Source organism: Pholcus phalangioides, unplaced genomic scaffold, assembly GCF_987345545.1.
Source record: "Pholcus phalangioides strain wild (caught in Gottingen) unplaced genomic scaffold, Ppha-v1.0 ptg000015l_1, whole genome shotgun sequence".
Taxonomy (NCBI): Eukaryota; Metazoa; Arthropoda; class Arachnida; order Araneae; family Pholcidae; genus Pholcus; species Pholcus phalangioides.
The window spans coordinates 52,614,418-52,638,024 of record NW_028301608.1 but is presented as its reverse complement, the minus strand read 5'-3'; the positions used below and the strand labels follow the sequence as shown (position 1 = coordinate 52,638,024).

At 34.3% G+C, this 23,607-nt stretch overlaps 1 protein-coding gene across 1 annotated transcript in view; it reads left to right on the top strand.

Moving 5' to 3' along the window:
• LOC149076200 (otoferlin-like) overlaps positions 1–23,607 on the top strand; it is a 232,747-nt gene that overhangs the window by 158,031 nt on the left and 51,109 nt on the right. The window contains exons 10-22 of the mRNA XM_089243754.1: positions 2,026–2,088; positions 2,430–2,514; positions 3,936–4,051; positions 4,231–4,271; positions 5,051–5,237; positions 7,175–7,361; positions 9,692–9,906; positions 11,102–11,210; positions 12,841–13,003; positions 14,701–14,821; positions 15,837–15,937; positions 17,205–17,298; positions 22,098–22,214. Of these exons, the coding sequence (XP_089099880.1) occupies positions 2,026–2,088; positions 2,430–2,514; positions 3,936–4,051; positions 4,231–4,271; positions 5,051–5,237; positions 7,175–7,361; positions 9,692–9,906; positions 11,102–11,210; positions 12,841–13,003; positions 14,701–14,821; positions 15,837–15,937; positions 17,205–17,298; positions 22,098–22,214 (1,599 nt within the window). The remainder of the gene's footprint in view (positions 1–2,025; positions 2,089–2,429; positions 2,515–3,935; positions 4,052–4,230; positions 4,272–5,050; positions 5,238–7,174; positions 7,362–9,691; positions 9,907–11,101; positions 11,211–12,840; positions 13,004–14,700; positions 14,822–15,836; positions 15,938–17,204; positions 17,299–22,097; positions 22,215–23,607) is intronic.

Below are 23,607 nucleotides of genomic sequence, written 5' to 3'. Positions count from 1 at the left end.
TTTATTATCATTTATTCATATTAGACATATAATTAGTTAGTATCAATTATAACCAATATCCATTAGTTCCTGAGGAGGTGGCTGATAACTCCTGGCGTAGAGATGTTAGCACAGCCACATTTCTAAACTTTTCGCCATCTTAGAGATGACTCTTAAATTGTCATCATCCTCATTGTTCTATGCCAACCACGGCTTCAATGCTCTACTGCATTTAGTTGGCAGAGCGATGATGTAGGGAGTATGAGCTGTTAAGCTCTCATCTACGGCACCCCGATAAACGAGTGAAGGCGCAAGGTGAATGTGTGTCGAATATCAGGATTCAGGAATTGTGTAACACACACACACACACAAATGAGTGTTCAATAATTTTTTTTCTCCCACAGAATTTAATGTAGTTCATATTAGTACTTTTTCCCCAATAACTTTGAACACAATAATTGTCCTTCAGTTCTAGCATTTTGCACAGAATGGTGTATACGATAATCGTCTCCGATTTTGTTTTCTTTTCTACGGTTCCAATTTAAACATGGTTATTTTCCTATAGTTTTTTGTACTTGTTTTGGAATATTTTGCATATCTATTTTTGGAAAATTATTATTGCTCGTTATTTTTGGTCTAGCCTAGGGGTTCTCTAGTCATTATTAATGGATAAATACTAGTTATTTATTCGTATGCCTTCAGTATATTTACAATTTTAGATTTATTGTAACTTAGTCTGACTACCGGGAACGTGATTTTCATAATTTGAACTTCTTTATATCGCTGTAAGGCAATAACTCCATAGTTTAAGAGCTACGCCGCCATATGTTGGAATACTTAATTAACGATGAAATGAAAACCGAGGATAAAAAACTCAAAGAGAAAATTTAAAATTAAAAACTTTCCAGGATGAAAATGTTTTTTACCAATTTTTGCATTTTATATCTCAAAAATTATAAAATTATTTTTTGAGAGGTATTTTTTCACGAAGTTGTTTATTTCCTATAAAAGGAGATGCCAAACAATGGATAGAGAACAAACAAGGCAGGAAGGACAAGGCAAACTGGCCTTGGAAACCTAACCGAATTGCCAAGAAACTTATTTCACTGAATAGGAAACAGATTCGACAGATTATACAAATCATCACCGGTCATTCTAATTTTCCCATATACAGCTATATAGCTTAGCCCAGGTCTTTGACCACCTGCTTATATCTCTTATCTTCGTTAAGACAGAACGGTGGGCCATGTTCTGGTTGGGAGGAGGTCATGCTAATCTACATCTACACAACTGTGGCTACACAAATTCGTCAACCTGTCCCGTGTGAGAAGACGAAACTCCACGTCACGATGATAGCAGGTAGGACGATGCTCTGCATTCTCTATCCCGAGAAGGAAGTACTTTGGTGATCATCAGGTAATGATAAGTGAAGTAGTAAATGCAGTCAGTATTTGCAACTTGGTAAATTTTCTTAGTTATACTAAACACCTGAACTCATTATGAGTATCTATCTATTTTCTGCTCTGATTCAAACTCTCACGTGTTATTTTTTTAATAACTTCATATTGAGTTTCCGGCCATATCCCCAAGAGGTCTCCTCTGCTCCTTTTTCCTCTTTGATAGGGTATCGCAGATAGAAGCAGCCCCTCCTCATTTATTTATATATAGCCAATATCGTTTGCAGGTATCTCATAATCTCCCACGTACAGGTTCTAGTATTTAACAAAATGGTAACGGTTACCATGCCTTTCATTCCCAACACTGTTGCATAACTTCTGGGAAATCTCCACCGAATGATACTTCTTCACATCCACATGATCCATAATTCGTGTTATATTACTTGATGTCAGAACAATGTGCAAAATTGCCTAAGCTCTTCTCTCTTGGGACACCAACGATTGATGATGAGGCATACTTAATATATGATTTACAAACACGCACATTTTGTTCTGAATTTATTGATGGAAGAAATTTAATAGCTTTCCGAAGTAGCTTATATTTAAATAAAGCTTTTATTGACTACATAGTTTTCCCTTTATTTTTCAGTATTTTGTCTTTGACTTTCACATGGCACCAATGATGTTTTTCGATAAAATCATTTCGCTTACTGTAAGTATATACATTCTTTATTTTATTTTACTTTCGATATTTGTAGCTTTTCTCAAAAATTCGATATGGAATCTAAGACCGGGTAACACTATAAAAGTTTCATAGAAGTTCATTTATAAAACTCGAAAAATACAACCAATAAGGTGATCGATTGCATTGGCTAGAATGTTACTGATGCTCTTTTTGGTTGCATTTTTCAACTTTTAACGAACTTTTATAGTATAATCCCGGCCTTTTAGATTATAAAATCAAAGTCAAATGGTTATTTAAAAACACAAACTCTAATTAGAAAAATCAGAGCTCCTGATATGTTTTGTGAGAATAACGATTTCCTCTTGCAGGTTTTGCATTCGAGAAATATCATTAGATCTGGAAAAGTCATTGGTACATTTAAATTGGACATTGGAACGGTCTTCTCACAGAATGGTGAATGTCACTTATTGCTACTTTTTTTCGCACATTTTTGGAATGGGAAAATTAGTTTTGCATGACAGATTCTCCTTGAAATGATTACCGAATGCTCAAAATCGTAATAGCATTAATAAGTAAGGCAGTACCGATTTCCAGACTAATGTAATTCGGCCAGTTGATTTCTCTTTCTAATGTTTCGTCCACCCAACTGTCCTTATATTAGAGGTGTTTAAAATTTTCATGTCTTCTCACACGGGATACTCATATGAATCCTCGAATATGAATAAAGAAGCTGGTTGACCAAATTTTTTTTCAAATTTCCCGTTCTCGCTTACGCGGCTATAACTAAAAACATTTCAAACTCCAAGAGCCTGAGAAAAAATGACGCCGTTTTCAGTTGCTTATCTCACGCGATCACAACAGTATTTCCCGATACCACGTAGTGAGAAGATATTATAAACTTAACCATTTATTAAGGTGTAAAAAGAGGCGAGGAGACAAACAAGTGTGGTACCACAAGGTGCTGTAAATGATAAATAATAAGCGCGAGAGGGGAAGTGTGCCATCTATTTGTGAAAGATTATAACCTCTACATATAAATGTATAAAAACAATATTTCAAAATCACGATACTGGAGTAGCGAGGAACTCGAATGCAAAGTCGCCAGTCAGCCGGTTGCGCAAGTAGGCTACCTTTATAGTGAATACTCCAATATTCTCGTCTGAGTGGAGTAATAGAAACACGTTTACCGAGTCAACTGGTATCTGGGCATCATGAGTATCCTCTTGTGGGTGGTGGGGAGGGGGTATAAGTCGCCGCAGCTTAGATAAGCGATATAAAATGACCGACTGCTTCTAGTTGCTCCCTATTAATCGGTCATCTAGTGGCGAACTTCTCACTTTCTGAAAAAACTAAAGATGCATATTACAGTTACTTAACCTTCTAAGCCGCATTGACGAGATATCTCGCCTCTGTAAAAAAAACCTCTTATTTTAGCATTGACAAACCAAGATATTTTATTAAATTTATTTCTCAATGAAACACTTTCCACCCATGCCTCTTGCTTTGCACTTGATGAAAATCGGAAGGCGCATTAATGAAGACAACCTACTTCGTTACAAAAGATGTGGCATTTCTACTATGGCGCGTTATTTCTCGTAAAAAGTGATTTCTACTATGCCACGGAAATTTTTCTCTCAGACCATTTCAACACTGGCCATGAAAGCCTCAGATGGTATATTAGCACTATATAAATAATTCTTTAAAATGACAGAAAATTAGGGATAAATTCGAATTAGTTAAATTCAAAAAAAAATGTAATTTAGAGGTTTCTCTTACCGTTGAATAGAAAAAGTGTGCATAAATAATTCTTTCCACGTTGTTAATATTTACTGTGAAATCGATTTACAAAGACAAATGTTTCATTTTCTTGTCAGATCATCAGTTTTATCACAAGTGGGCTCTACTAACAGACCCTGATGACATCACTGCTGGTCCTAAAGGTTACTTGAAATGTGATATTTCCGTCGTCGGGAAAGGTGACACAGTCAAGGTAAAGAATAGCATTCTTGATTGAAATTACTCTAATTATCTGTAGCTACTTTTTCGAAAGAAAACTCAAAGAATGCTTATATTTTGTTACACGAATAATATTCTTATTACGGTAAGCTGATTTACCAATCAGTTCCTCTTCCAAATGAATTAATTTGATTTAATAAATTTCATTTACAGCCACCACCTAAGAGTGAACGTGACGAAGATGACATTGAAGCGTAAGTTTAAGTACTTAACTATGCAAATTACTTCGCTCATTAATTTTCCTCTTATGCGAAATATTCATTTATATCTATACTGGAAGAAAGTATGCACAAATTATTCACCGGATCGAAATAAACTGTCATTCTTTCAAAATTCTTGGTAAATAAACGTGCTTCTGAATTGACAAAATATCATTTTTAATTATCCTAAACGAAGTAGTTAAGTCTACCAATAGTTTACGTGTGTTAATTAAATATACTTGAGACTTTCTATCAACGTTGGTATCTCATTTTGAAAATGTATTTTTTTAATTAAATAATAACATGGAAACTTCCAGTAATGGGTGGAGATACGGGAAGGGGGATCCCAGCGTCAATAGCGGAGCCGACTGATATAATGTATATTCATATATATATGAACTGACATCATCATTATCGTGGCCCCCCAGCCTTTCAAGTCTATCTCCTCCTATGCTTCCAGTTTAATTTAAAAGAAATACAAAAACCTGGTATCTTGGATGGCATAACCCTGTAATGGCTTTAACGAAATAATTATGATTTTTTAATCAATCTCAAGAGAGTATCCGAACCCTAATTTTCAAAATATAATTAAGCAGAAAAAACATTTAATCAAGTGATATTTGTTTCGAATTTTCATGCATTAAGCAGATTCTACTGTTATATTACTGGTAGATAAATACCTTGTTCGTCTTTTATCGATGTTATAATTTTAAAAAATTCAATTAACAACGATACATCATAGATACTATGATTGAATATTCATGAATTTACAGGAATTTGCTGCTTCCAGCTGGAGTGCCAGCAGAAAGGCAACACGCCAGGTTCATCGTTAGGATATACAGGGCAGACGGACTTCCACGGATGAATGCTGGAATCGTTGCTAATGTCAAAAAAGCATTCACTGGAGAGTGCAGGGATCTCGTTGATCCATATGTTCAGGTCTCTTTCGCTGGTCTCACGGCAAGTACTTGCATATTATAATTGCTATTCGTCAGTAACAAATAATTTCTTCACAAGCAACATGAAATGGAGCAAATGAACATCATATGATGACAAAATGGACATCATATTGGGATAAATCGAAAATCTATCCATGCTTAGATGACGGCAACAATAATTTTTTGTGTGGGCATTGGTTTATATTTATTGATGAACATAATTCTTTTTTTTTGTGTTGCTTTAAATCTATACTTTGCATATTACCTCTTCAAATCTGAACCAAAGTTTACCATTAAAAAGAAAAAAATTCGACTGATTTGTGCTTATTGTATGTCAAAGTGTCCTCTAAGTAAGAAAAACAATTTTGAAGAAAAGTAATTAATTTATTCATTTGGATCGTCAATTGATTTGGGTCCATATCTTTGCCATTACCATTTAAGTTCGGTACATTTACGCATACCTTAGCGAGCGTAACAGCGAAATCAAAATATCTTGGTTCCCTTGCTCTCATCGTTTGTCGCGAAGTTCCTGCCTTGCTGCGGTGCGCACCACTATACGTAGGCGCATTGAATTCATGTTTGATTTCGCTGCTCTGATCTCTTCTTCCCTCGTGGCTTTGTTTGCGGCCTTACTATGTTTCCAGGCTAACAGACAACGCTTGTTTTTCTTGTTTATGCTGCTCTTTCCCAATTTTTCCCCGATTTTTTATTTCCAATATCCCAGCTAATGTTTCACTTGAAAACGTGGAATTCTTTTTTTGTTGGTATCAGGAGAAAGAGGGCAGCAATTTTCTTTATTGAATTATTGAGCATAGGGTGTCCATATAAGAAGTTAATTTTTTCATTTTAATAACTATACACCCCTTTGCAACATGAATGACGTATCTGAGTTCTACACGTTATTTGGATGTCTTTTCTAATCGGAAGTATGCCTCTAGGACCCAACGGTTCGCCAGTAAACTGCGGCAAGGGTAACTGCGGAATCATCCTGCAGATAGAGATCACAATACGTGTTTAAAATTTTATCTGTCTTTTCATTCCACTTTTACTAGCGTGAAAATTCATTTGTGTATTGCTTAATGTCGAAAGTATATTTTTAATACTGAATATACTTGTAGCCAGAATATACTTGTAATACTCAATCAGTCCAGAACAATATTCATCCATTTGACGGAGTAAATGTGAAATATTTCCATTAAAATGAAAAATTCATTTGCTTTCCTCTCAACGCAGAGAGTATCAGAATCCATAGCAATACTCGTAAGAGTACATTAATAAAAATAAATTTTCAATAAATCAGTTTTTACTTTTAGAACTTTTACTATAGTACTGAATTTTCCCCTCAAAAATGAAAACGAGGTTATTCCAATGAGTTATTGTCAATCTAATCGAGTTATTATTACATAAAACGATGAATAACCGAATCGATGAATTTCAATTTTCCAATTCTGATCTCACCAATTCCCGTTATTGAACAAACCCCGTGAACGCCGCATAAAATTTAAGAGCCAGAATGTTTCATCTAGGATGCACGTTTACCAACCCACTCGTGTAAGCTTTTCGGATCCCAGAAGTAATCCGTAAAATTGAAAATTTTCCAAATGCACCTGAAAAACAAAACAGTATTTCAAAACGTCAGTACTCCATAAGTATTTTAAGCTGAATATATATGCTATTCGTCTCCGTTCATTTTTCTTTTCAAAAAAAAATATTATTTTTCTAGCATTTTATAGATTTTCCTGAATAAACTTAGGTAAAATAAAATACAAAATTCAAATTGAACGGAGAGATGCAAAACGGCTTACGAATAAAGAGTTTCAGAAAATAAAAAAATCGAATTACGGAATGGAAGGATAATAAAATATATTGCGTTGTGATTTGTTATCCGCTCGCAATAAGATAATCTTTTATTTTATTTTTTGAGAAAATATTGAAAAAATTTTCTTTCCTCTGTTTCAGGGTAAAACATCCGTTAAAAAAGGCACGTGCTGTCCGACGTGGAACGAACAGATTGTGTTTACAGAAATGTTTCCTCCTCTTTGCCAGAGGATCAAAATCCAGCTGAGAGACAACGATCCAGTTAATAACTCTGTGATTGGAACTCACTTTATCGAGCTTTCGAAGATATCCAACGAAGGCGAGAAAGGTCCGAAGTTAATTGAAAATTATTTTATTCATGAAAAAGCCAAAAAAAATATACGTGAGACAAAACATTCCCAATTTTCGTGCACGACCAGCACTTAGCGTGCATGTCACGTGAACTCTAAGAAATTTCTATTGGAAAGTTGATTAAACAGAACGCATACTATAACCTTGTAAGACGAGTAACTTGGTTTCTAAGTATTTTGATGAGCAAAATAAGAGTAAAATATGTCCCCCTCCACTTGTATGACCGGAAGCCCCGACCTGATCAGCTGAACGAATTAGCAGAAATGACAAGCTGATAATGGGTGAAAAAATTATATTAATCGATAATGTACACGAAGACAGTATGTGTACACGGTTAAGTTCCGCAAGAAGTGCTCAAAGTTCTTACCTCCACAGTTATATACGCTTGAGTGCGCTGTTATACGCTAGTTTGTTGGTGATGCGGTACACGTCTCTGTTCAGGTACGTTCGGCATACATCCATGCTGTAGCTCTTCCGTTGCCGTCCAGGCCCCATCAGTTAGGGGGGGGGGGGGGGTAGGTGGGCCGTTGCCCCCCCCCCCTAGAAAAAAGTTGAAATGACGGCCCTGTGGCGGTCAACTCACCATACACAAGGTGCATGTCCGCCATTTCAACGTTCGTAAATTGTAGCATGCTCTCCGTGCGAAATCGGAACTTTAAATGACGCGCGGCATTCCAACTACACCACTGGCGAACAGTGCCCCAAAGTGGATAACAGCACCCTCAAGCGAGCATAACTGTGGATGGTAAGAACTTTGAGCATCTGTTATGAATTTTATGAAACTTAACGTACACACGTATTGCCTTCATATATAAAGTATCGCTAATTAAAGAGTTTTTTTCCGCCCGTTATTGGCTTGTTATTTCTACATCTTCGTATATCCTCCCGCTGATCAGGTGGGAGTTTCCAGTTATACAATCCTATGTGATTCCGTTTTGTTTTTGTGTTTTCCACCTCCCCTAAAAGTTTGTACGTTGAGTTTTGAATTACCCTTTATATAAACCGAAACTATACGTATAAAATGATATTGTTATATTTAATATTATATTTTTATTGAAATAATATACAGGTCAATAATTGCACATGTGATTCCTTGTGAAAAACTGATATGGAAAAGTGTTTTCAGTTTTTTTCATTTGACCCATAATTATTGAGTTGAAGCGCTTTGAAAATTAATGACGTCACTTCCAAATCCCGCCAAGTTCATCGAACGTACACCAACGACACCTTCTATAGGAGAAAGCCTCCGCGCGAAGGTTTGACGTCATTGAAGTCGTCGATTTCATTTGTCGCCTTTGGATATAGCAGTCCGACGTATGTGAAATTTTTACCTTTTTTTTATGCATATCCAGTGACTATAGGTGAAATGAACGACAACAGGGACGTCACGAGCTTCACGCGGAGGCTTTCTGCTATAGACGGTGTTAACACTAAACGAATAACGTCGCGTTTTTTTTTAACTGAACATTGATATAACCCTGAAAAAAATCGAGAAAGCAAACCTATTTTTCCCCCCAAATTGTGTGTGTGTGTGTGTGTGCTTTTCAGATTTTTATACGGTTGCTAATTTTTTGCGATTTTCTAACACGGCCGTATTCACCAACACAGTTTAAAACTGCAATCACAGGTGAAAGGATTGAAGATCGAAACGGATTGGTTAAATTGAGGATTTTAGCCAATCCGTGTCGATCGCTAATACTTTAACCTGCGATTGTTGGTGAATACGGCCGTAAGTTTGCAGTTTCGTGAGATTAAAAAAAAACTACTAAACACCCCAAAAATTCTGAAATTTCGCAGAAATGTTTACAAGGCATTCGTTAGTAAAATGAACCTCAGATTTAGAAATTAGCCCATGGGAAGTATTTATTTTTTATGTTGAATAGTTAAAATAATTAAGTATATTAGTTAATTAATAAGTTAAGAGTAAAGTTTTCACCATGTTAAAAGATATGAGACCCATTAAGCGGGATATTCGTTATCTGATTAAGCGGTACCGACTGTAGTTATCAATTGGTTATTGTTATCAGAAACCCTGAGTCCAAATGTCCACATTAAGCGGCTTTCACTGTAATATGAAGATAAAAGAAGCTATTGAAATAGTTTTTCCCCTTGTTTTCTAAAATATTGATTGAATATCGCACTATTCCACTCTGACATTGGAGACTTATTCATGGGAAAATGCGTCGTACATCTTAAGCTCGTACGAAGATTAAGATTAATGCCGGATATGGTGTCATAAGATTCTGACATGTTGATATATACTGCATGCCAGTGTACTTATACATTGTACGTATATCATTCGTTTAGGTTTCTTGCCGTCGTTCGGTCCATCGCTGATATTTTTATATGGATCGCCAAGAGACTACTCGTTGTTCGACGAACATACGAACTTGAATGATGGTCTCGGAGAAGGTGTCATGTACAGAGGAAAACTTCTGGTTGCTGTCAAAACTGAAATCTTGGACTCGATCGAAGCGGCTCCACCCGAAGTCGAAGTTGAAATCGCATGTCCGATTTCTGAGGTTAGAATATGATTTATTCATGACAATCCAACAACATCAAAAATTACGTGTAGTTCACTAAACATATATTTTTTAGGGATACATAATATATGTTTAGTGTGAACTATACATACAAACTTGAATTATTTCGGAGACTCGTTTAAGACAACGAAAATACTAGTTTTTATACCGTTTCTGAATAAAAATGAATGCAATGTAACGAACTCCGAGACAGTGTTCTTCAACGTTTACACAACTGCAGATTGATGATAGTAGTTGAAAAATTTCTCGGACTTGCGAAAGGAAAATTATTTGCAGACCAGCATAATACATATAAGCAGTTGAAAGAAGTAGAATAAATAATTTGCGAACCGATGAAAAATAAGTAAATAGGAGAAAAATAATTTGTGGACCGGCAAAAAATAATGGGAAATAATTTTAGGATCGCCAGACAATAAACGAGAGAAAAAACAAATAGAATAAATAATTTGCAGATCGGCCAAAGATTAGGAGGAGAAATAGATTAAATAGGAGAAATTTGCGGACCAGTCAAAGATAAGAGATATAATTTGGTGACCGCCGAAAATAAGCAAAATAAATAATTTGCAGACCAGCAAAAAATAAATAAATGGGGGAAAACAATTTGAGGACCGACAAAAGATGAATAATTAAGATAAATAATTTGCGGACTGTCGAAAATTAACAAAATTGGAGAAATAATGCACATACGTACGTATGTCTAAGACACCAATACGTATAGAAATGGTATAATCCTTAATTAAATATGAAAATTATGTAGCAGTAATATTAATTGGTCAAAATGTTTTGAATCAATGATCCTTAGCGAAATATATATGGTCAAGCTGGGAAGTTTATGCATCCCTTCGCCAAAATTTTTGTGAGTACATCCAATTACAAAGAAGTCACCAACGAAAAGGCAAGTATACGAAAAATACAAAAACTCCTCTCGTAAACCCCGAAATTTTTGAATCCATCCTGCTCGTTAGAGAGAACCCCGCATGTAAGTAAAGGCATCTTAATCGTAAGTAGCTTTTGTATTTTTCGTATATTTGCCTTATTCGTTGGTGTCTTCTTAATTTTCTTGGGCAAAGTTGATATACTCTTCCATACTTCCCAGTACCTTTGTATAATTACTTCTGTTTCATAATTGAATTGATGTTATTAAGTTAAATCACTGAAAATATTTTCATTTTAGGGTTCATACGGTCGAAACGATGAGTTTTTCCTGTTCAGTTGTATTTTGGAAGGAACCATGGTGGATCGGAAAGTTGGAGAGAAGCCTCTGTACTTCGAAATTACGATAGGTGACTAAGCATTTACATCATTTTGTTTGTTTAAAATTTCATCGCAAGTTTAAGTAATATACAAAATTGTATTATTTTTTAGTCTTTTACAGTTTTCTTTTATTTTTTTCTGAATTAGTATTTTATAGAAAAAAAATTATATTGATCATTATATGATTATTTTCGTGAAAGTTTTGAACAAAACAAAGGTCTCAGTACCCAGTACCCTCTACTGAAGATCGATAATATCGAATTAAACTGTTTTGAGATTTAAAAAAATCACAGCTTGCAATAATTTGTTTGCGGAATGTAAAGGGAAAACATATTTTTTCGCACACGCACAAATAAACCAATCTAATTATTTTTTTTTACCAATACCTCTTCGCTCTAGAGATAAGCAAATGTGTAGCTCATTTTTAACGGTTTTAAATGGTATTTAATGACTCTTTTTTGCAAGTTAAGACCCGAGATGCACATATACGCGTAAATGTACCTAACTGAAATGATCCTAGTAAAGATACCGACCAAAATTAATTAATTAATCAATTAAAAAATATATATTTTAAAGGACATTTTGACGTGCAATAAGCATAAATGAATCAAAAAAAATCTCCAATAGTCAGTTTTGGCTCAGGCGTGAAGAGGTTAAATTTAAATGTCATGTGTTAGAATATTTTACTCATAAACGCTCAATTATTTTTTTTTAAGCTGTTAAACTTTTTCCATAGTTAATGACATGCAGTGAAAGACGGAAAAATCATTTTTGAAAAAAAAAATCTGTTTAGAAGTGTACTGCTTGTACAAGGCCTTACTGAAGACGTGCGCAGCCTCAAAAGATCACACATAAAATAACTGTTTTGAAGTAATATTACTTTTTTCGAACTATACAGGCAGCCTAGATAACAGGGCGAATGTCTTTGGACTGGCTAACCCTTGATCCTAGAGGCAAACTTCCAATTAGAAAAGAAATCAAAATAACGTTTAGAGTACTTGACCTCACCTCATATGCAAAGGCAATTCAAAGGCATTATCTTCAAACTGACTAAAGTACAGAACGTTTAAAGAACCCTTTGCACATATGCAAAGCTACGCATTTAAACTTAAAAAAATGAAGTTTTCCATATAAAAAAATGAACTACGAAAATAGTTAAACGAATACCCTCTAACATCTAAGCGTAAGCAATACATAGTATTTATTTGGTGAATTAGAAAGTTGTGTGTGTGCACTCGTAATTACTTAGAAATCTTCGAAAATATTGTAAAACAGAAAAGGATTTTAATTCTATTTCCTGATTCTTATAAGACACTCGAAACACGAAATTCGGAATAAGATTTCAAACTTATATATATTCATATATACCAACCCTACCGAATGCTCACTTCCGTGAAGCTGAGAGAAAAGCCACCTGTTTTGAATTCCTTAATTCACAAAATCGTTGTAAGAATAGAATTCTTAGTAATTACCATTCAGACCTCCAAACACGTCGCTAAAATTCGTGAACTTTTCGAAATAATCACTGGTACGGTTAATCGCAAATACTGCAAAAATCTTTTGTAACATAATGCAAAATTCAAAGTAACACGCGTGTTTCGATTCCAAAATATTCCTTGAAGCTCTTTATACGAGATAAATTCTGTTGGTATCTTATAGGTAACGCGGGAAACGTATTGGATGGGTATCGTTCGTCCAGCAGAGGAGACGATGATGAATTCGATTCTGGGTCGGACTCCAGTCACTCTGATTCATTTTATAGCGATTCCTCTATTCCTATACAGTCTACTACAAACCCAGTCAAGCCAGCAAGTAATGACAGGTACGTTTGAGTACTGTAAACTAAAACTATTCAAAAAATCTCAATAGACTGATGCCAGGGCCTGTTTCTCATAAGTTCAGGTCCTGGGAAAATATGAATTTTTTGTTCGGCCTTTAACCCTTTCCGATCCGAGCATCCATTTTTTTTTTTTTTTTAATTTTTTTTTTTGCATTTTTGATACTCAAAAAGTGCATTGAAAACATAAATGGCATCAAATCTTTATTGTTTCAACTTTTTTATTATCAAAGTTTTTGGTGAAAAAATAATTCACTTCGTTTGAACTTTTTCAGCCAAGATGATGCAAGATATATTCATCTTCACACGCAATTTTTTCCAGAGTTTTATTGCTGAATTTTATGTAGCATCACTTAAAGTTCAACATTAAGTTCTGCCCCCTGATGAAAGCCCCCAAAGTTCATACTCGCCATATGTCTTAACTCAAAATTTACAGTTAAGTTATATAGGACTTAACTCCCTAAAGTCAAAATAAAAAATTCTACAGTGAGAAAAACAACCCACACACATTTTTAGCACCAGGATCTAAAAGGGTTTCATACAGCCTTTTTTGAGGCAGAAGCATACGAAATTGTGTGCTCCGGGCACGTGCCTCGTTTGACCATGCGAGAAACTGGCCTTGAACATTTCGGCTTACGAATTTTTCGGCCCTTGGCTAACAAATGGATTCAGCGAACGAACATTTTTGATGTACGCAGCTAACATAACGCAGCCTCGTTGAGAGCTGAATTTTCCTGCCGGTCATTATCATAATTACTGTTACTAGAGTCCGATTAATTTATCTTGTATGTTTGCCTCGGAATCACTTTCCAGATAATTGCCTCTATTTCTCTTTCTGATATCGTTTAAGCTATTTCGTCTAAAACACTTAATATAAATATTAAGCGAAACAAAAAATGCATTTTAAAAATGTCTAGACTTCATGCTTTCATTGCACTTGTTCTTTTGGAGCAAGACTCTTAGCATCGCACTGAACAATCGCGACAATCATCTTTTCCATCTGCATGTATGGAACCTTAAAATGAGCTGAACCAAATCACATAAGAGGGCACCTACGAACCCGAATGAGTAGTGAGCATAGTGTTAAATAGAAAGATCATGAGTTTCTCATCTTCCTGCGAATTCTTCTTCTTCATATCATCGTGAAAGCTGATCCAATAAGCCTTCAGTCATTTTTTTTGTCTTTTTTTTACAGAGCTTCATAATGTTTTATAAAACTTATCTTCAGATTTTGGACTGGATCTGGAATGAATTTAGTCTTCCATAGAAAAATAACCTATGAAAAATCTCGTTTCGGCTAACAAATGTGTTTCTGAAACGAATTATCTCCATTAGACCGTACAGCATATAACAAGTCAATAGTATAGAATTAAAACAATCATTATATTTAGGAAAAAATATATATTGAAAGTTATAAAATTATAAATAAGGTTATTTTACGAAGGAAAATTAGAACTTCAATCCTTAAAATTGTTAGCGCGGTTTAATCATAAAAAAAAAGCAATCGCCCGGAAAAATGAATATTTAAAATGAAAATGTAAATTATGTGGTGAAGTTATTTGTATTTATTCAAAACTAAATTCGTTTCAATGTCTGAAAATGAATATGAAAATATGTGAAATTAATTCATTCATTCATGCAGTATAACATCAATAGTTAATTATGATACTTTTTTTTTTCAGACAATATTATTACATACCGTACGGAGACAAAAAACCCTGCATGTGGGTGAGAAGCATCTGGCAAGATCATCGGAGAAGGCTCTACAGTTCGAACATCTTATCAAAGATTGCCGATAAGCTGGTATAAAATTGAAATTAATAGGATAGGAACGAAACATCAAATTTGTTATCAACTTAACAATCGAATTTATAAAAACTTAAATTTCCTTCAAATCAAGTAAAATCTAAAACTAATCATCGAATTCGAGTAGATAACCCCTCGATTTGTTTAAATGCATCTACAGTATTTATAGTCCATTGAATTGGTTATATCAAGACCATTTCACTCCTTTGTGCACCCACTGTACTCATCTGAATAGAGCTTAACGAATAACTGCACTCATTTGAGTACAGCTTAACAAAAAAAAAAAAACGCATGTGTCGCAATTTTTTTCGCGAAAAATATTCATGGGCACAAATGGGTTAAGCAAGCATACATAATATTTTATAGCGTATTCTAGTCACTCGTGTGGGAGACAGAAATCGGATGAAAACATTATAATACTATATATTTTATGAAAATTGTTTTTTTCCCGAAGCTAAATAGCATTTAAAGCTAAAAAAATAGATTATAAATAAAAAACCAGAGGGAGAAAGAGAGATAAATTATTCTTTTTGCAGCACGTTATCCGCTGTCTATTTTATAAGGCATAAGAGTCAGTTGTTTCTTATAGGTGATTTTTTTAAATACTTTAAAATTAAGAGCATATTAAATTCATTTCTAATTTTCTGCAAAAAGAAAATGAATATACGTCCAATGCGTTAAATAACTTTAAATCAATAATGGAGGTTAGAGAATCAATATGAGATAATTAATGTTAGGAATTCCAAAAAAAAACTGAAGAAAACTCATTCATTTGAGTACATACGTCCTTTATACAATGTATTCAATCTCTACAAGTGCTTTGTTTCTTTTCTTTTCTTTAAGTTTTTATACCATGAAGTAGTATGAATTATTTATTGCTATTCCAAACGTAAATTATAATTTTGGTTACAAAAATAGGTTCACTTTTAAAATATTGTTTTTACAAACTTATTAAAACGATTGGTGTATTCATTTGATACAAAGTACTTCATTTAATTTCGTATTGTTTTAGGAGGAAGGACTTTCGGATGTACAAGAGATGATACGGTTAGAAAGACCTCACGCTGATCGAAGACTTCGTGGTGTCCTTGAAGAACTATGTTCTGGTTGCATGTAAGTACTTCCAAAACAAACTCTTACATAACCCTTTCAGACCTAAGCATTCATTTTTTGGACTTTTTAAAATGTTTTTACATTTTTGATACCAAAAAAATGCATTGAAAGTTCATGCTCCCCATATTTTTGACTCAAAATTTACACAGTCGAGTTGAGTCAAGGCTTAACTACCTGAGATCATAAGAAAAAATTCTACACTAAGAAAAGTAACCCACACAACTTTGTGGCACCACAGTGTGAAAGTGATAATAATGGATACACGGCTCCACGCTTAATCGAATAAGGGATAAACCGATACCCCATTTAAACGGATAAAATCCTCCGACACCAAACTTTCTTCCATAGAAGCAATGTTAAAGTCCCCTACTTAATACATTTGAGAGAGTAGGTACTGGCCTCCAAGTATTCATATTGTCGTCAATATGAATTACGTACATTTAACCATTTTATTTTCGTTCTCTGTTGAGCCAATAGAGGGTGCTAACTTACGTAATGAAAAGGGCAATTGAATTGTTCTTCCCGCATAATCGGATAGGCTGCTTTATCGGATATTGTTTGCTAGAATCGTTGTTTTAAGAGGGGCCGACTGTACAAAGAAAAAACCACGATTTCATCTTACTCCACAACGCTCTACAATTATCAAAAACATTTCTCATTTCTTTTTTACTGCTATAGGAAAATAATGATTTATCGAAGAATTCTCAGCACAATGGAAAGTTTTTATATCGTACTTCACATCGTGGCGAATTAGGAATGCATAATATAATTACCTAAATATTTAATGGTTAATAATATCTTGTGAATGAAAAACTTTTCTATCGCTATAAGTTTTCTTTGAAAAATTTGCCATCGTTTCTGAAATGATACAGTATATTCAAGAAATCTACAATACATTACGCCAGGGGTTCTCAAACTGTGCACCGCCGTCAGGAGCGCTACAGAGCTGTGTCTTTGACAAAGATTTTTCGAAGAAATTCTTTGTTAAACTACTCTGGGGGAGCCGCAGGTAACAGTAAGTCAGGGAAAGGGGGAGCCGCGGATGGAAAACGTTTGAGAACCCTTGTATCATTTTCCACTGAATGAAAAGAATTAATTCACAAATAATTTATACCTGTTGAACATAGAACTTAAATCATCGTTAAAAAACTATTATTCCAGCTTATTGTATATTCACGGAAATCATTTTATTCACGTGTAATGAATGAGTTCTGTTTTATTTTTCCAAAAATATTAACTAATTAACGCGCTTTTTGTTTCCCTGTAGCCGCTACCTTACCATTCTGAAAGGTGCCGGTGGTAGTGCTTCGAGTAAGACCAAGCTTGACAAAGATCGGACGAAACTATGCCAGAGAGAGCTGGTCAGTTGAGCCTTTTTTTACCCGATATTCATTGGCCACTTTTTAAGGGAATGCAGTGAAACCTCGCTATAACGACATTCGTTCAAAATTAAACTAAAGTCAATTCCGAACAAGATTTGGAAAAAATATCTTTCGCGATGATTTATAGTGATATATTTTTTTTCCTAATCTTTTTTTCAAAATTGAATTTAGTCTTATTTTGAACTTCTTTAAATGCAATGAAATTCTTTACTACGACTCGTCCCTGTATAACGATATTTGTCGAAGATATTTTGAAACCCCCTTTACGACGACGAATGAAAGATTTCGCCCAATCGCCAGTAAAATGAATTCGATATCTAGTTCTTTGTATTTTCCTTCCCTCTCTCCGCACAATCGCGAAACTTTATTGTAATCCTATGAACCTAAATTGTTTTTTTTTTTCCTTCTTCCCTGTTCTTTCTAAACTCCTGTGTGTTAGTGATTTTTCCCCCATATGTAATGTATCTTTCTTCTCACGAGTGAAAGAGACCCCGTAAGGTAAGGGTAAAAAGAAAAATCTATTGTATATACTTCTCTTATCTCCTTGCCTGTTATACTCTGTTTTTCCTTTTTTATCTTTTTCTTCCTTTTCTCCTCAACTTGAATACGTTAGGGTCACACATATGTACACATAACGTTCCTGCATGTACCAATTCGTTAGAAATTTTGCAGAAGAATGTTTAAGAGGGGCATATACTGTTGAGTAATAGTAGTATCAATCCATCGCGTGCTTCCATTATCTAAGCCAGCCTCAACCTTCTTCAGCCCATGGTCCCCCTTTGGACCTTACTTTCTACTCGTGACCTTCCGGTCTTATCCAGCTCCCCCTCACCCCCGTCGTCCAGGAGTGAGACTTGTTCTACATATTGAAATGAATTTAGTCAAAACTAAATTTATTATGAACATAAATTTTATAAATATGCGATCGATCTGCAGAACCCTGGAACAAGCACGGATCGGGGGGGGGGGGAAGGAGGTGATAATCTCACTCAAGGTCCAAGTTATATGGGAAAAATAGGTGTAAAAAATAAATTTCTGTGTAAAATATGGGACGATCCAACGAACCTACACAATAAATCACCTTAGACATGTGGGATTTGAAGGGGCAATGGGTTCTCACCTGCCCTCGGCTAGAGTTCAATGAGCTTGTGGGATTCTATGCATGACCATCTCAACATCATGAATCTCCAGGCAGAGTGATGTTCTGGAGCCCCATATTTATTTACATACCTAGACTGGAAAATAATAGCACCAGATCTCAGGACCACAAGGGGAGCCATATGGCCTCAGGTTGAGAAACCACGGATCTATACATCCCGTAAATTTCACAGTTCTGCTTTATGAATGGCCAGGAATATACGTATATTTCAGTGAGGAAGCGAGCATATCATATATGTTTACCTTCTATCGATTTTCTTTATAAATTTCATTATCATTTCGATGATATGAATCGATTTCCGTTCGTTAGTTCGATGCTTTCGTTTCTTCGAACAACAGATGCAATTCACCTTTTCGTTAATTGAATTTTCTATATTCTGTACGTGTATATATATATATATATACAAAAATATACACTGTATACAAAATATACAGTGGAATATATATATATATATATATATACTAAATTTCAAGATAAGATCTTTACTAAATTTTAACATTTTCAAAAATATGAAACTACTGCCTGAATCGTTCAGAGACTATTTTCCGTTATTCAATAAAAACAAAAAAAAATTAAATTCAATATTGCACTGGAAATTTATATGAATGAACAGAGCCGCAATTAGATACTCTGTCAGCCGGGGCAAGCACGCATTTCAGTGCCCCCCCCCCCCGTGTAATACGTAAGGAACAGTTGAAGGGTGAATTCGGCGGCTCCTCTAGTTGAGCACCCAGGGCACCAGACCCGCCTGTTCCCACCTAGTTGCGGCTCTGTCAATGAATAAGTTATATATTGCGAATCCAGGTACGTTCAAGAGTTAAATAGTAAAAATTCAAATAATATTGGTACCGTAAACTTGGCTACTTTGGCCCTGAGACCTTTCTTTGACTCAAAACGATAAAATAACAAAACGTACTGTAATTAATGTACAAACATTTTTCGGAACTAGTTTTTGTATTTTTTGATAAATATCGTATTATATAAGCTAGGTAACTGAGTGCATCTGATAGTTCATAAATGAGGCTTTTTGGATCACGTGATATTTCTCTCTTTCTTTGAGGGACATACAAACCGTAAACAAGGTAACCAATATGACGACTTCCTGCGCGACTCATGAAAGACGCAAATCTAAACTAGCAATGTAGAAATGAATCGGTTTTTTTTTTCTTTTCGATGGGTCTAGATATTTCGAAAATTTTCTCGAAGTTCAAGTTATCGATTTGCCTGCTTTTGCTTCAAAAAATGCTTGATTAAAGCGGTGGAATTTCTTCAGTGTAATTTATGGGATTAATTATGAATTAATTATTGAATTAATTCATAATTAATTTAAAACATCCTAAACTATGTGGATTGATGTAGTTGAATATTATGAGACAATACGGAGACATTAATTTTTTTTTTTCATTTTCGTGCTTGAGAAAATATAGATAAAAAGTTGAAATCACTGTTATTTTGCATGAATTCCAACTCAAAAGTAGGTCCGGCTAATAATCTTTATATTTAATTTTCTGGGTGTCGTAAGAACTCAGTATTTCGAAAATAGAGAATTCAATTAAATTTTTAAAATTATTGATCTGTTGGAAATTACCACTAAATTTCCGCATTTCTACAGTAAAATCGGCAATTTTAACATTGATTTGTATGGGGGAATCATCCTTTGCCTGTCAAAGTGATGCTGATGATGATTATGACGTCTATTCAAAAAGCTTCATGGCCGACCAGGCAGTGGTGGTTTGTACACTGTAATCGCATGTGGTTTTTTCATCTCTCAAACTTTCAATTATGAGGGTTGTAATCCAGCTTTGTCAAGTTAAGTGGGTACCTAATTCGACACACAATTTAATGCTTTTAACTGCAGTATGATTACAATTTCGTTCAATCTTTCATTTTTTCTGAAAAAATTAATAGAAAATTTAAGCTCTGGTAAAAACTTCAAAAATATGCTACACTTTGGTCCTACATTTTGATATACCAAAGTATGTCGTATTTTTGCATCCCTTTTGTTTATGATCTATTAAAAACATATGTAAGCATTGAATAATTATGTACTGTATATCTTCCGAATGCCTATCCTATTTCAAGTTTTTGTTTCCAGACTGGAAAGACGGCACATAAATACAAGCGTTAGCCTGGAAGTCGAAGTTATGCAGATTATAGCAATGGCCACCTTCAGAACTGTTTAGATGCAATTAAATCTGTTCAAGTAAACCAAATGAGAGCTGCAGATAACTTTTAAATATTTCGAAGCACCATTAAGAAAAACTTAGAAATCCATTTTCCAGCAAACCAGATCATCCCAAAGTTTTAGTGCCGATGAAGAAATAACATTTGCTGGGCACGTTGCCAAAATGTGTGATTATTATATGGATTCCTATAATAATCAAGCCCCAAAGCCGATTAAAAGAAGGGCCTTTTTGGTCAATTTGGAAAACATAAGATTGTTAAGTAAAAATTTAAAAAAAAAGTCGTGTAAATATTGCTATTTTTATGATCCATACAAGTTGAAATATAAGTTTTCTTGCAAATATTACGAGCCTTGGTTCAAAAAATATCCTAGCTCTTTATTTAATGCTTTAAAAGAAAGTGAAGTGGGCCAATGTTACCCTCGTATGTGGGTAACATTGGCCCAAAATGCTTTTATTTTTGTAATTAGCTAAAGTTAAAAAAATATGTTAAAAATTTGGGTATAAAATATAAGATGGCCTATCGATATAAAACGGTTACCATAGAACTTTGAAACAGTAATAATGCTGGTTTCATTGGAAAGAGAATTTGGAATTTTTTAAAACATGTGGAACCGAAGTAGCTCGCGTTTATGGTACAGCGAAAAAATCAAAATATCTTCCTTCAGATTATATGCAATAGTTCCCATCGTTCAATCCACTTTTCAAAGCAAGTAGAGAAGGTTTTTAAGGTTTTTTCTGGAAGCTGTCTTAGAGTGAACCCACCCTATACAGATGAAATAACTAATAATTCTCCTACGGAACTTCTTAGTCATTTTCATAAACAGCCAGAAATCGCGATCCGCAAGATCCGGACTGTAGGGGGAGGAGTGGTAGGCGATTTTAATATTTCATTTACATATTATGTTTCAGTTTTGGAAAATTTGTAACAACACAAATCGCATGTCGAGAAGGTGTCGTGAACTGGTTGAGATTTCAGTTATGCAGGATTCACTGAGGCAGTTTCCAGATAAAACTTTATCTTACTCGCTTTGAAAAGTGAATTGAACAATAGGGCTATTGCATATCATCTGAGAAAAGATACTTTGAAAAAGAATGAATTATTTTTTGCTGTACCTATATTGATTATTGATTATTTTATGTGATTTAACTCTAAATTCTTATGGAACGTACCTTGTATATAAACATAATTCCCCATAAGTCCAAAATTAGTCAAAATAAAATTTTCGGCTAAATATAAAACAAGAAAAATCAAATAATTAACGAAATCAAAGATGATTTCCGCAGTAAATTTTGATTGTAACTATTTTTAAAAATGTGTCCAACATTAATTCATAGTGGGCACAAAATATCGTAATCTAAAATACAAACATTTTTTTTTTTCCAAGTCTAAAAAATGCTATTTAACTATTTGTTTTGTATGAAATTTGTTCTAGGACCATATATCGACACTTTCCAAGACAATGAAGCCTCTGGTCTCTAAAAAGACGATAAAAGAGAAGTTGAGGACTGCGCAAGGTTTTCTCAAAAAGATTCGTGATTTCACCGAAGACGTGAGTTGAATTTGATAGTTTCGCACGATCGCTGTCAGCGGTGAATTATATTTTAGAAATTTTCATAGATTATGAGTGTCTAGCGCTATCTCCGGGGACGTACTATCATGTATCACCATTTATTCTCATTCAGTTATATTCTTCGCTGCTCGGCACAACTATAAATACTTAAACAAGATTTACGATAACTTCACTGACAGGATAATTTATCGAATTCGAAAATTAATATCAGTAATATTATATGGATAATTTTTATATACCACTTTCTTCGGTCCGGCGGTACACATATATATAGTTCATTTTTAACTGTTTTAAATGATTTTAAATTGTTTTTAATGTTAATATCCTAGGCACATAGTGTGAGTCAGCCCCGCTTAAACGGATATCAGCGATTCCAGTGCATAATATCCGGTTAATCGGGGAATCCGATTATGCGGGGAAGAATTAGATTGAAATTTCATACCGTAGTATAAGTAGTATATATAGATTTTATACTCCAAAAATATACCTTACTGATATTAAATTATTTTATTATCTGAGCAGAAATATATCAGAGCAGAATGAATTAAATACCGGATTTTAAGTTTCATATACGTATGATAACAAATAGCATACGACAATCAGCGCCTAAGGCAACTAGAATATGCAATCAGCGCCTAAGGCAAGTAGAATACGCAATTAGCGCCTAAAGCTGCATATTTATTAAAATAAAATAACATTAACTTTCTATACGTGCACCCTGTGCTCAAAAACCTAATTAAAAAGTTGTTGCGCTGTCTCTCCTAAGGACAAAAAAAATAATTTCACCTCTCTGAATGCAATATTCGCTGAGATATTTGAATTCGAAAAATGGAGAAAGTTGGGAGAGAACGGCAAAAACTAACGGAAAACGCTTTTCACCCAAATATATACTACTTTTCCCCAACCCTTTCCTGTGTTTTTTTAAACTTTTATTTCAAAATTTAGTGCTCTCTATGGGCTAAGCAAAAATTAAGTAATTATATCTACCGAAGACATCTAACTTTGACATTAAAGTTCACCAATTCTGAATTTTTCAGAAATATTAACTGTTCACATACAGTATTTTATTTAATTTCTGAATGCTTCATTCAATAAAAATATTATGTACATACTGGTTGATATGTAATTACAGTTGTCCTGGGAATTCCAATATTCGATGAAGCGGGAAAAAATTGTAGAAATTATCGCATTATAAGCGGAGAATATTGTCTCTATGGCAGAAATTTTAGTTAGAGGGTTTTATCCGTACACCAGAGTATCTGTCAGATTATCCTGATTAGTTGGGGCCAACTGTATGTGTACCGTTATCATAGTGTGTAATTCGTTATCATAGTCCTCTCATAGTAAATATATAGATTCAAATAGTTTTTTT